The sequence below is a fragment of the Corella eumyota genome, chromosome 6, assembly GCF_963082875.1.
Source record: "Corella eumyota chromosome 6, kaCorEumy4.1, whole genome shotgun sequence".
Taxonomy (NCBI): Eukaryota; Metazoa; Chordata; class Ascidiacea; order Phlebobranchia; family Corellidae; genus Corella; species Corella eumyota.
Genome location: NC_137495.1, coordinates 4571898 through 4585868, shown reverse-complemented (window position 1 = coordinate 4585868; position 13971 = coordinate 4571898). Strand labels below are relative to the sequence as shown.

Genomic DNA, 13971 nt, shown 5'->3' with positions numbered 1-13971 from the left:
ATAAACGAACATCTACCACTACTTAATAAAAAACAAAAGAACTTTTCTATACACCTAACTTGTTCTAAGTTCCCTTGTCCAGGATCTTTCCTTTCAACCTTTTTTTTTTGTTACCTATAAAAAGAGGTAGAAAAAACAAAATGTATTTTGATTCAATACCAATGCATAAGGAATTGAATATAAAAAAAAATTTAAGTGGAAAACATGATAAAAACAACTTAAAAATGGCAGTACCATTAACAAAGGCTCAAAAAAGCAACACAAAATGGTCGAAAAAAACAAATTGGTAATAGTAAAACAAAAAAAAATTTGTTTATTTTCCAATCTCACCAATTGCATCAATCTTGTTTTGCTTTAATTCATTTTCTAAAAAAAATTAGTTAGATGAACCAGGTCTGTAGTGCTTAATGTATGTATATTTATATGTGGTTCACAAATAAAACTATAGGCTATGATAGATATATACCACACAACCAAATATTTAGCTATGTTACCGGATAAAATATTTCTTACGTTCTTTTTCTGCCTTTTTCTTGAATGCCTCAGCTGAGTATTTGCAGTTTATGGAACCACATTGGCAAGTAAATTGTTTACTTTTGACATTCCAAAACCGATCTCCATAGTCAAAACTTAAAGAAAAATAGATTTTTAAACCCAAAATAAGAATTTTAATCAGAAAAAGTTTTAATTTTTAACTTTTTTTACCCCAATTCTTCGTAGGCTTTTATTTCTCTGGTTGTGAAGTAAGCTAGTTTTGGAAATCTGGTGTCATGGTGGTTAACAAATACTCGAATAGGAACCAGATTTGGTTCACATAAATGGTTGATGAATCGTGACACGTTGCCATAATTTCTTGCATCAATACAGAAAATATCTCCCTCCTTTTCAAACAAAAAAAATTAATAATTTCTATATGGTCCAGAAATGATCTAAAATTAAAAAAAAACAGGATTATACCTTATTTTCTAAATCAAACAAATAAGAGTCATCTTCTCTGCTGTCTGCCTCAGCATCTGTAATTAACTCTCCAACATAATCACAAACAAAAGCTCCTCTAGGAATATATTCCATTGCTCTCAAACCCCAACCCATCCCTGCTGTTCTGTATACCTGCAACCTATACCTGTGTATAAGGGTAGATTTTTTACATAGGTGGCCTTAAGATAAATCCCAGCTCAAAGGTTAGCTAATTACATAAACAAGAGTAAAACAGAGTTTTATACTCAAAATGTCCAAAGTCAAAAGCCTGTATTAAAACGTATAACAAATTTTTGCCAAATTTTGTATTGGATATAAGATTAAAATGACCTGATTCCTTTCTGTACTACTCTGTTCTTACAACTTGTATCACATTTGCACATTGGGTTGCATTCATATATGTGAGGTGGATCGACAACATCAAACTCTGGTATGAGAGTCCCTGCGCCTGTGTACCAACACCTTTCACTGATCACACCACACATACAGTTTGATGTTGAGCAATTATCTTTACAATGACATGACTGAAAAAAAATTGTTTTAATAAATCGTTTCAACAATCAAAGTTAAACACCAATGCAAAAATCTCTTAATATGCAGTAAAGGCGTGCAACTACTGAATATATAGTAAGTAACTGGCTAAAATGGATTAAAATACAATCTTAAAGAAGGGGTTTTAACTATTGTTACCAACGAATTAAAATGATATAAAAAAATTGGATAATTTTATTTAGCTTAGATAAGCGTGTCTAAAAACTTAAACCCATTTTTTTATCACAATTTACCTGCATGGTTGGTATAACAAGATTGATCTTGGTGTCTTGTGTGGTGTGAATGTTGTCGACAACATAATGTAAACCATCAGGGGGCGATGTTGGGCAGGGTGCATCGTCATACGCATTTACACAAACTATAGGAATCTAAGAAAATGTAAAAATTAATCTTTAATAGCTAGCATAAATGTGGGGTTAGTAATTAAAAGCGCTATTAGTTTGCAGTTTTAGTGATAAATTCTAAACTTTAATTCAAAAAAAAATGAAATAAAAGTAACAGCCTGAAAAAAGGAGTTCATACCTTATCACATCCTCTTGACATGTCTTTGCACAAAATGCGTTCTCGGTTTAAAGGAAGCTTGGTGCCTCTTATAAGAATACAATTTCGAACTTTCATGTTTATCTTAAGTGCCATCCAGCTCATTGAGTTGTCTGGAGCACACTGTAATTAAAAAAAAATTACAGCTATTTGAAACGGCATTCTTTTTAGAGTTTCTTAAAAAAAATTATTCATTGCACAAGATAATATTTTAAAGTTACCAATAACGCATCTTCTCCTTCTTTATTCCTGATGCTGGGATCAGCTCCAGCTGCAAGGAGGAAGTTGACGCAGATGTATTTGTCCTCTCTGGCTGCTATGTGAAGGGCCGTATCACCATGTGTATTTTGCTGGATAATTGAATTAATTACAAAAAATAATTAAAGCTTGGGAAAACAGTATCGATATTTATATTATTTATATCAACACTAGCATAGTTATTAATAAGATCTTTTACATGTTTAATGTCCACATGGTTGTTTAAACACATTGACAAAATTTCCACATCTCCTGAATATGCTGCCCACATCAAGCTAGTATTCCCTTCCTAAAATAAAAAAAATTTGTTAATGCCAAACAAAACTGTTGATACCTTCATTATTTTAATCTTTAAAAAGACAATATTAATTCTCTGATCCAACAGTTATTTAGATTTATTTACTTACATTATCAACAGTGGTGACATCAGCGTTATAATGAATCAGATAACGAACGGTGTCGGTTTGTTTGTGTTCTGCCGCCCAAACTAATGGAGTCCAATTCCCATCATCTAGTGAATTGACACTTGCTTTTCCATATCTGTTATATGTAGATATTAATATTATTACCACATCAGATCCACACTGCTTTTATTTTGCAGCACCTTTTGATATTGTGCTATTAAAGTATAAACTACTACTGAGCCTATACAATCAGTAGATTAATTTAATAATATTTTAAACTTTAAAAGTTAATTAGGTACTGGGATGGTTAGTGTAACAAATGTTACCTTATATTTAAACTGTTAACTATCTTTTCCCATCAAGAATAAATACAAACATAGAAAAAATATTAAATAAGTATTCATTAAATAAATTTTAGGTATAACTGAAAACAATTTTACCTCATCAACAAATAACATCCATCATTGTAACCATTCTTTGCAGCATGGTGAAGGCACATCATTCCTAAAAATAAACAAATAGGATAAGAACTTCAGTAAACAAAAATTTTATGTACCAAAAAAGAATTATTTTACCTTCATCGTCTTTTAAGTTAACATCAGCTCCATTAACAAGCAAATAGTGAATAACTTCTTCATTTTTTTGGTAAATGGCTTCAAACTAAAACAACAAATAAATAGTTTGAAAAAATTTTAGAAACTGCAAAAAAATTAAACTTACCAGTGGGGTGTTACCATTATCATTAAAAGAATTAATATCAGCACCACTTTGTATCAAAACATGGATCATGGACAAGTTGGCATGTAACATTGCTGTGTGTAAGGTTTTGTTCAATGCAGAGTAATGTTCAGATAAAGAGAAGTTATCGCACAGCATATGAATCAACTAAAAATACACGAAAAAGTTTAAAATAAAGAGGTCTCATACTGATACCTTCAAGATAAATACTGCTGTATGCAATATAACTATGAGCAAATATAAGCTGTGAGTTGCAATCATCTTTTGACAATTTAAGTTTAGTTCTTAGGGTAGGCAATCACTTAGTCATTTATAAAATAACCAAAGTTTTTTAAAATTTAAATATAAACCACCCCAAAACAAATGAATTTTATTTTAAAAAATACTCACCCTGTTAAAGTCCCCAAGTTTAGCAAGCTGCACTAAATGTTTCTCATTAAACTTCACATTTTTTGTTCTAAAGACAAAAATAAATAAGTAAATTTACCAAAACAATGACACCACAAAACTTTACTAACTTAAAAGGCCAGAAAAATTTTAAAAATTGCAGATTAACAGAAATGAAAATTACTTACGGTTCTAACTTGATTTGTTGTAGAAGAGATTGTAATTCCTTTTTGCATGGAAGGGAGGTTAGTTTGGACATATCGATAGTGAGATGTTTTGATACTTCAATGTTATCTGGTAACACCTCAGGAATATTAGGTTTTGCATAACCCATCCTTGCACTCTTGTCTCTGTGATGTAAAAAATCAATTTATTTTATTTAAAAAATTGAAAAAAGGGTTATCAAAACCAAAATAAAATTAATACGATTTAAAATCATTTTTAAATTAACCATTTTTAAAATAAAACAACCATTTTTTTAGGTAACCATTTTTAAAATTAGGCATTTTTTAATTACAAAAATAACAAGTATATTACCTTTGCTCTAAATATCTTTTGTTTTGATTTTTTTCTCTCTTTTTGCCCGCTAATATCCACAAGAAGTCGGATTCCTGCCCAGCTGGTAAATTAACCTCTTTTATGTCGTTTATGTCACTTCCACAATGTGGACATTCCATCGTTCTTCCACTTAATATCATGCAATCCCTGGCAAAAAAGAACAGTCATTAAAAAATTTATTACCTCAATATTTAGGAAATCAAACAACAAGGGTGATATATTAGGCATATAAAAAATAATTACAAAACTAAGAATTTAACAAACTTGTGAAATCTGTGTGGAAAGTCGATGTTCTTGATGCAAACCAAAAAAAATCCACTTGAGCAATAAGTTCCGCAACCAGGACAACATTCATGTCTAATCATTTTCTCTCTAAAAATTTAAAAATCTTAAAATTTAATAAAATATGTTAACATAAGTAGCCTAATAAAAATTAAAACTGACAAGATATAAACCTGTGTTCGTTGCATAAGCCAAGTACAGGAACCTTATTTGAAGGTCTCATCATTTCTGGTCTTTGTATCAAGTTGTGGCAACCATACAGCTATAAATATACAGTTAATGAAATAATTAATCATTAACAAACAAAATAATTTAAAAAAATTTAACTTTTGAAAGTAAATGTACCGAAAAGTTATCATTTTTTTAGCATAGCCAGCCCAAATTGACAAAATTTGGTCGAATTAACTTCAAAATTTTACCCTTCCATCGACTTGGTTCATTGCCATACATCTTATCTCCTTTGCCTTCTCAAAGTTAATAGTGTGAGGGGACTTTATTACACAAGTGCATAGGGGACTTGTTTGAAGAAAATTGTTCAAATCTTGTTGGAGTGTCTGGTAGAAAAATACTAAATTTAGACTTTGGCTCTAATAAGGTCAAAACTTAACATTACAATTAATTTTGAAGTTAAAACGTCATCTAATATAGCTAACTTACCCTGATAGTCCCATCAATATGCTGTGATTTTTGATTCTAAAAAAAAATAAATAACTGCTTATAAAATGTGAATATTTTGAAATTTAAATTAAGATTGGCAATTAATTTTTACCACTGCACTTATGCGACTTTCATCATAAGGAATATCACTTGCTCTTATGTCTCCATATTGATCTGGTATTGGAGAATTGGAACCTGAGTTGTTGGAGGTAGTTTTTGTCTAAAATTAATAAAGGTTATAAAATTTGCGGAATTTAAATTGCAAAATTGGTTTTCACCATTTAGTTTGTAAAAATAAGTAAACCATAAAATCTGTTACCTTTTTTCTAAGCATCTTCAATCTATCTGTTGAAGAATCATTTTCTAATAAAACAAAAACACAAAAAACCTTAAAATGCGTTTTTGATGTAAGCTTTTTAAATTAAAGTATTGTCTTTCAAATTAGTCTACCCTAATTCTTAATTATAAATATAAGACAGTTTTCAAACAAACCAGAAGGTCTTCCTGAATTGTTGTCATCCGATCCTTCACTATCATCACTATGTTGTCGTTTGTTCTTCACTATTTCACTGTTTAATTGTGTTTTCTGAAAATATTAATTCTATTTTAAATCAAGGTTACAACGCAGTCACTTCCTCCATATAAAAGTCAAACAGACAATAGGCAAAATTAATTATTTTAGAGGGCTATAAGTTTGACAGTCATATATATTATGTTAATTAAGTTTTATAAATATTACATATAGATAATTATTAAACACACTTACTTTTGTGGCCTCATTTTCGCTTAATCTTGCACGAAGTTGACTTTCAATACTAACAACTCGATTGCGATTCGGAATTGATTTTCGAGCTCTGTGAACTTTCCTAAAAAAAAAATTCAATTTATTTATGTTAAACATTTTTTTTAGGCATGAATATTTTCAATGATTATGTGTGATTTGATATTTTCAAGAAGATTTTTTTATATTGTTTTATGAGGAATGAAAGTAAAATACTTTTGTGCTGAGTTTGGTGACAAACTTGTTTCCAGGGGGGAGGGATTTTCTTTTCTAATAAATTTTATTTTTTTATACATCGCATTTTTAAATTTGACAGAAATTCGCAAAGCAAATCATGTTAAACACTTACGATGGCGAGGGCGAAGTTTGCGTTAAACTTTTTCTTGCATTTCCATTCAAATCTAAAAAAATGGTATTTTTGGTCAAAATTTTCATTTAAATCTACAAATGATTGAATTTTAGCAAAAAGTTTATAAAAACTTAATATAGAGGTATGCTGATACAGTTCTACATTTATTTAAATTATCTGAAGATTTTATTACGTCAAGTTTAAGAGTTAAGACTGACCTATTTTTTCTCTGGTTTGTTTGCTATGGTCAATAATTTCAACAAATTCATAACTCGAGAATTCCCAATTATCAATTTCATTTTCATTAAGATATCTTCCATATTTCTAAAAAAAATTAAACCAACATAATTCTATAGATATATTTACTTGTTGAAGATAAAGAAAATGTTGTTTGTTTTTTACTAACATTACAATAACAATCGTTAAAATATTGCCAACTTACCTTTTCATGTGTTGACCACATTTTACTTTCAGATTGTGTTGCTTTTTCTATATGTGTTGCTGACTAAAAATAAATTTAATTCTGGTAAACACCTCCTAATAGGCACATTTTAGGTAAACAAAATATTAATTACAGATATTAAATTAAATATTCGAAATTTTTATATAAAGCAAAATAATTTATTTATTTAATTACCTCCAAAAGTCTGTCCCGACATTGCGATTGTGTCACAGTTCGATAAAACAATTCGGTTCTTACTTTTCTTTCCTTTGCCATTTCTTTACAGATGGCTTCAAATGCCTTGCTGTGTTCTACAGGAATAGGATCTTGTTCCGTTAAGACCGTGATATATTGCTCTGCAAACACTAAATGCAAAAATAAAACATTCTTTTAAATAAAACAAATAAACACAGTCAACTAGTTAAGAAAATAAACATTTTTAGGTAAAGACTCCAATTTCTTTAAGGCACAATCTTAAAACCAACCCTTTTCTACAATATTCTATGATAATATTAAAAAAAGGTTGCTAAGATTAACAAAACAACTTACCATCTGAGTTTGAATCATAATAGAATCCTCCTTTGCTCATCAGGCAAAGTTTTCGAATATTTTTTGCACATTCAAAATCAGTTTTAATCCAGATAACACAACAACCTCGGAACAAATGGGTCTCGACTGCCATAATGTGTTTCTTTGCTATTCTTACAGACAATATATCCCCCCCAATATCTGGAAAAGTATCAGAAATAACAAAAATAAAATTATCCTAAATTTATATTTAAATACAACAGCTAAACATTACATACAGTTAAAAAATATTAAAAATAAAAAAGATGTAAATGCCTGACTTTAGAAAAATTGACTTAATCAAATAAAAAAAATAATTGTTCTCAACATTTTTGAACAAAATATGACATACCATCTCTTGGGCAAGAGTTAAATTTAATTCCGTTGGCAGTTAACAAAAAGCAATACGGCAGATGAATTTTTTTCTCCAGACATTTTTCCTTTAGCACATACGAGGGTGAGGTAGTCAAGGTTCCGATGCGAATTGTTCGAAAGGGAAAACAAACCAAATCTGGTCGAATTGTTCCAGTATACGCCATCTTAACAATTAACCAATTTGATAAAAAATCTTTGAAAATTTAATGACATAGATTCTATAGAATAAAAATAAATAAAATTGGTTTTAAAACATGACAAAAAAAATTAAATATTAAACCAACCATATGTATACAATTAAACATACGGGGGGCAGTTAAATTTAGGCATGTTAGTAATAGGGTCACAATAATTTAAAAAAGTTTAATAAAATATATTTCAGCTGGCACTAGCATCCAACTGAATATTATTTTGTCTGGAAAGTCTTTCAGCTTCTTCAGTTCTTTTTCGAACCATTTCGGGTGTGTGTTGCATAAACTGTTGCAAAAATCTTTGATTAATTTTCTTGAATTTCGAAGCACAGGAATGTACGCAAACCTCTTCGTTATTTGTTAATGTCCGATAGTTGAAATTCGAAGCGCATTTTGCAAAACAATGTTCAGTTAAATTGTTGTAAACTGTAAGGTAGTCTTTTACATTTCGTAGTTGTGCTTGTTGGTCCATTTAATTTTTATTTTTCTAATATATTTTAAACAATCATATTTTTCAGATTTTCTAAAAAATAAATGGGTTTTAGAGAATAAAATTATAAAACAGTTTATAGATTAGGAAACTACGCAAAAAAACACTCATTAAAACAGAAAAATTATATAAATGCACACTTTTTAAATAGCCTATCCTACTTTATTTATAAACAAAATAGCAGAGTTTTAAGGACAATTATTTTCTAAACAACATTGCATATATAGCCTAACATTTTTTTATAATTCTGAAATACCATATTTTTTAGACAAGCTAAGAATATTTTGATATCCATTTGCAGAAGTGCTTGCTAGTTTTTGAAACACATCTTTGATAACAGTTTTATCTGCAGATGAAAGAAACATAACAGCCATTTGAAACCTCTTTACAATGGATAGATGTTGCAAAAAGTCTTCTACAAACTGTGAATGTTGGTCAATATTTTCTTTAAAACTATTCATTATTGACATCAGAGCATTGGTGTCGAGCTGATCTTTAATAAGACTGGGCACTTGGTTAGGGTAAAGCTGTTTCAGGTATTTAAAAAGCAATTCAGGATTTTCTTTCATTTTCTTCACATCTGATTGAAATTGGAAACATGTTTTAGGAGGGGCTGGCACTTCAGTTACGCTGGGAGTAAATGGGGCAATAATTTCACTTGGTTTTTCAATCACTTTTTTAGGAATGATCTGAGATTTTGTTACCAGCTCAAGTTTTTCATTAGTTTCAGACTTAACCTCTTCAATAATAGGTTTTGTTGCAGGTTTTTCGTGATGAGATGGTAACTTGAGTTCATTTCTTAATTGTGATGATTCAATGATAGGTTGTTTATTCTGAAAAAAATTGTGACTACTTGGTTTAGGTTTTTCTTGTTTTTCTTTATTTCCTATTTCTTGCACAGGAATCCGTAGTAAAGGTTTTATGGATCTTTGGTTAACAGGTTTATAAATTGGTTTCACAATACTAGGATCCTCGTTTTTGTTTACATTTTTATTGGTTTTGGGTACATCATCATCATCAATGTTTTGTGTTTTGTTTCTCTGTTTAATTTTTTCTAGTTCCTTTTTTACTTGTTGATTCTCAGGTTCAAGTTTCAAGACATCGTTGAAATCCCGTGTTGCGCTCTCCACTTTCCCTAAGTGAGTTCTGGCAACACCTCGCCTCAAATAAGCCTTAACATAAGTAGAATCTAAAGAAAGAGATAGAGTACAGTCTGCTTCCGTTTCGATGTATTTTTCCAGTTTTAAATACGCCATAGCTCGATTGGCTGGCAAAATCGGATTTGTTTCATCGCATTTCATTCCTTTGGTGTAACATTCCACTGCTTTCTCGTAACGACCACCCTTAAAATGTTCATTGCCTTTTTCTTTTTCCGCTACAGCAACTTTCAACATGTCTTTCTGATACTCTTCTTCCCTTTCTCTTTTTTTAATTTCGTCATCTTTTTCTGCTTTGACCTCAATTTCTTCCAACATTTCGTCTACATTAAGTTTGTCCCAGGATTTATAATCGTAAGATTTTAAACGCTTAGGTTTTTCAGTTTTTACTTCTTCAGCTTTTGCTTTTTGTGGTTTTGAGTTTCGAATCGGTGGTATGTAAGGGTCTTTGTTTTTAGGTTTCATTTTATCGAAAGTCTGATCCTTCTTCTTGATTTCCTCTTCCCAGGAATTTAATCCTCGCAAGTAGTCTTGTAAATCCGAGGCATTTTCTCTCACCTGTTTTTGCAGTTTAATTATATTCTCAGGTGATGACATTGTTCAGGTATTTAAAAAACTTTAATAAATCCTTACCATCTAAGGGATTTTACAAAAAAATAGCATTATACAAACACACAATAATATTTTTTATATTTTAAATTCTTAATCTCAGGTTTATATACACAAGGCCAAATAAAGTTTGTATACATTTTACTTAAATGGGTAAATAATTTTTGAAATGGGTAAATAACTTTTAAATTAACAAAAATTTATAAGTGTTTGGTTGTTTATACAATATAACATGGCAGAGACAATTAATAAGATACAAGTTCCAGTAAAATATTAATTAATGATACAGTAAAAAAAGATCCTGAAGATCATTAAAAATTCACACTTCCGTAGCTTTTTTATCGTTATTATCTGAAGCTGATTTTTCACCGACTTCCTCGTAGACCTCCGTTTCCTCACTAGATGCTGCTGCTGCATTTCCTTGTGGAAGCCAGAGTCCGGAATCAACACATCTCTTCATGTGATATTTTGCATCTTCCTCATTCATCTCTGATATCACTTTTTGGAGACGAGGAATGTCTTGAGTCTCAAAACAGGATCGCAACTCTGGAGGAAGAGTCTCCATCACATCTTGAGGATGCAAGCCTCCAGGACCTAACTCTTTCTCCCTCTCCTCCGCTTCATATCTCTTTACTGCTTCGTCGATGCGGATTTGTGCTCGTTCCTTGACTCTTCCCTTAAAAGAGTCGAGCTCAGCAAGAAAGCTTTCCATGTACTCCGGCTGCATGGTTTCAAACCTCTGGAAAAATGCAGAGTAGCAATTTCTGGGATCAGTCTTCATTTGAGTAGCAAGTTGAAGGATGAATTGCATCACGATTGTTTGGTGAGCAACCTGCTCCATTAAACTGTGTTTCTCATCAACCTCCAAGTCAATGCACCAAATCACAAGAAAATTGGCCGTTTTTTCGCATATCAAGTCAGAGTGATCCTGGAGATATTTTTTGCTGTCGGATGGTTTCGACAGCATCCCAAAGTGTTTTAACTCCTTTTTGTACTTCTCTTGGAACTTCTTTTGCTCCTCAAAAACCTCATCTTCACTTTTCTGTGTGTTGTCTTCGGATTTTTTGTTGATAGAGGATTTGTCGAACCCATCTTTACAAATTGTGTCGATGTTCCAAGGAGTTAGCTTGTCCTTGTTAACCAGCTGTTCCTCCTTTCTTCTGTACTCCTCCTCCTGTTTTCTGAGTTCAGCTTGATCCATGCCAATTTTCCTCGCCTCTGCTTCAGTTAAAGTTTGCGTCTTTAATTTTTGTTCAATCTCTTTCAACTTCTTTTTCTGATCTTCCTTTCCCTTGTTCAAGTTGTCCCACTCTTTCTTTTGCTCTTCCATTTTCTCGACTCTTGCTTGATGCCTCCACCGGAACAAACTGGGAGTGTCGATGTTTGGGTGAGTGTCATCTTCGTCATCTGAGATCTCAATGTGATCCCATTTGCTGTAGTCCAATCGTGACATTTTTATATAAATATATCAACGTAACTTCAAAGAGTTTATTTATCTACAATATTGTAAAAAATAGTATAACATCACATGCATATTAAGACATTTACGTTGTTACTATCTGATTATAAGAAAGCAGAACTACTCGATTTGTCGATGCTTGTCGTCTAATTTACTGCCATGACGTAAGTGATACGTACATAAAATTCCTGACTACTAGAACTATATTTTATTAAGTTTAAACATACGGCTACTGCTATTGTTTTATATAAACTTACCAGCTTATGCTCAATAAGATCTTGCAAATCTAAGCGCGGTTTTCTAGTTGTTTCTGTTTTGAATAAAAACGTGAAATACCTGAAAACGACTCTTCACAAAATGTGGCACCTTGAACCACGCCACGCAATTAGAGACACGTTTTTTAGTTTATCCCCAACTTAAACAACTTATAAAACATTTAAATTTATAAAAGAATATTTTAACTAAATAGTGCCTGTTCGTTTTCATGTAAATTTACTATTTAACTAATAAATAGAAATATATATAACAAAGATCATTAAAACTAGGTAAACTTAAAAGCCAAGGTTTAAAGCACATGTACTTTAAAAAAATAGAAAAGTATTGTTATACAAATAACGGGTAATACTGTAAAATAAAACTTTTGAGTTATGTATACTTGTGTGGATAAAAATATGTTACATAATGAAGGATAAATCAAGGTAAACACAACATAAAACATGCGCAGCAAAAACAAAAGGACAACATAAGGTAACAAATATTTAAAAAAATTATTTTTTAAATAAATGGCTAGTATAATATGTAGCGCACACATTTTAAATTGTTTTTAGTAACAAAATGTTGTTTTCTTTTTATGTATAAAATGTTAAGACTATTTTTATGGCAGTTTTTCGGACATGACACATAAATAAAACTAAAATTGTTATATTTGGCAAATGCCACATAACAAAAGACCATAAAAATGAGAAAAATTGTGTATGAATTTATAAATAGAAAAGTATACACAATTAAATGCAAATATTATTTATGTACAAAAAAAAGGTTAGGTAAGGGTTGGTAAGGTAAATTTTGGTGAGAACAGTGTTTACTGCAATAGTAAATAAATGGTATTTAAAATTAAACTTGTGCATTTTTTTCCGATGGAGAATTTATTAATTAATGGTAAACAGTATTTAGGCAACTTCTTGGGGCAAAGATGATTCTCGATTTAAAGGAGAAACAGCCATCTGAAACTTGTTGTATCCTCCTCTGCTGCTCTCTTGTGGAGTGGAAGAAGATGAAGAAGAGTAAATGGAGGTGCTGTTGGGAAGATGTCTATCATGCTCAGAAGATGGTCCAGCATATACATTATTGTCTGGGTATAAGTCCAATAGAGCCTGTTGTGCAGCTAAATACCGCTTACGTCTGTTCATTTTATATATGGCAAGCCTTTCTTCTTTTTCCTCCCCTGATTCTTCCAGAGGATTGGATGCCAGGCGATCAGCATTGGTAGCGCTATATAAAGAAGAACTAGATGTTGGAGGAAGAGCTGCGGAGTGTGCTACAATTAAAGGAAGCCATCGAAGACTCTCATTATATTGGATTTCATCAGTTTCTTGTGCAGGTTTGTTTTGTAAAGGTAATGTGGTTTGTTTAATTTCAGGTGGGCAGGAATAAGTTGATCTTGTTTTGTGAACTTGTGTTCCGTCTATTAATTAAACAAGAACTTATTAGTCATGGTTTTAAATCTTCACATAAATATATAAAAAGACTGATTTAAAACCTTCGCCACAATTTTTTATTTATAGGATGTATAATGGGCTATAAGGTTTCTATTTTACACTTTAAAATTTGATATTTACCAAACTCTGGACTTCCAGTTGCGGAAGCACTTGATGCTGAAGATCTTTTTCCTTCTTTTATCTTCCTCTTCTTTCGACGTTTCTTTTTCAATTTATCAACAGCACTCGAGCTCACAGCTTTTCTACCTACAACTGCCGTCTCCATTTTCTATCAAGTTAATGGTATAAAAAATCATAAAATTGTGCTCTGTTATATGACAGTACGAAATTTTTTTATAGTTTAACAAGTCTAAGAGTTAGGAAGTTTTGGTCACAAAAACGTTAAACGCTAAGTAATAGTATTTTTGATTTAGTATTAGGATAGATAGTCGGTATTATCGCTAACTTAATCTAGGCAAAAACAAAATACTAGGAAACTT

The 13971-nt window shown here is 31.0% G+C and overlaps 4 protein-coding genes across 5 annotated transcripts; all 4 read right to left on the bottom strand.

Annotated features, from left to right (window-relative positions):
• Positions 1-127: 127 nt before the first annotated feature.
• Positions 128-8222, bottom strand: LOC145755604 (histone-lysine N-methyltransferase EHMT2-like). Of its 2 annotated transcripts, XM_082571842.1 has the most exons (31): positions 7846-8222; positions 7476-7655; positions 7122-7291; positions 6927-6989; positions 6703-6808; positions 6485-6536; positions 6352-6405; positions 6121-6220; positions 5847-5940; positions 5674-5717; positions 5467-5574; positions 5355-5390; positions 5117-5251; positions 4871-4959; positions 4680-4787; positions 4395-4562; positions 4046-4207; positions 3861-3927; positions 3453-3617; positions 3308-3392; positions 3173-3236; positions 2736-2868; positions 2528-2617; positions 2292-2420; positions 2053-2193; positions 1764-1898; positions 1309-1502; positions 958-1123; positions 706-881; positions 514-629; positions 128-366 (listed from the first exon to the last, which is right to left on the bottom strand). In XM_082571842.1, exons 1-31 carry the CDS (start codon positions 8030-8032, stop codon positions 314-316), a joined length of 3570 nt encoding a protein of 1189 aa, XP_082427968.1. In that variant the 5' UTR covers positions 8033-8222; the 3' UTR covers positions 128-313. The 2 variants fall into 2 exon arrangements, with proteins under 2 accessions (XP_082427968.1, XP_082427969.1); XM_082571843.1 differs by lacking the exon at positions 6352-6405.
• Positions 8223-8584: 362 nt separating this feature from the next.
• LOC145755607 (RNA polymerase II-associated protein 3-like) lies at positions 8585-10303 on the bottom strand. The gene has a single exon (XM_082571846.1). The coding sequence runs from the start codon at positions 10301-10303 to the stop codon at positions 8789-8791; it is 1515 nt and encodes a 504-aa protein (XP_082427972.1). The 3' UTR covers positions 8585-8788.
• Positions 10304-10341: 38 nt separating this feature from the next.
• Positions 10342-11807, bottom strand: LOC145755609 (hsp90 co-chaperone Cdc37-like). The gene has a single exon (XM_082571849.1). The coding sequence runs from the start codon at positions 11766-11768 to the stop codon at positions 10635-10637; it is 1134 nt and encodes a 377-aa protein (XP_082427975.1). The 5' UTR covers positions 11769-11807; the 3' UTR covers positions 10342-10634.
• A 530-nt stretch (positions 11808-12337) lies between these two features.
• Positions 12338-13936, bottom strand: LOC145755196 (uncharacterized). The gene is made up of 2 exons (XM_082571425.1): positions 13613-13936; positions 12338-13458 (listed from the first exon to the last, which is right to left on the bottom strand). Exons 1-2 carry the CDS (start codon positions 13755-13757, stop codon positions 12944-12946), a joined length of 660 nt encoding a protein of 219 aa, XP_082427551.1. The 5' UTR covers positions 13758-13936; the 3' UTR covers positions 12338-12943.
• Positions 13937-13971: the final 35 nt, after the last annotated feature.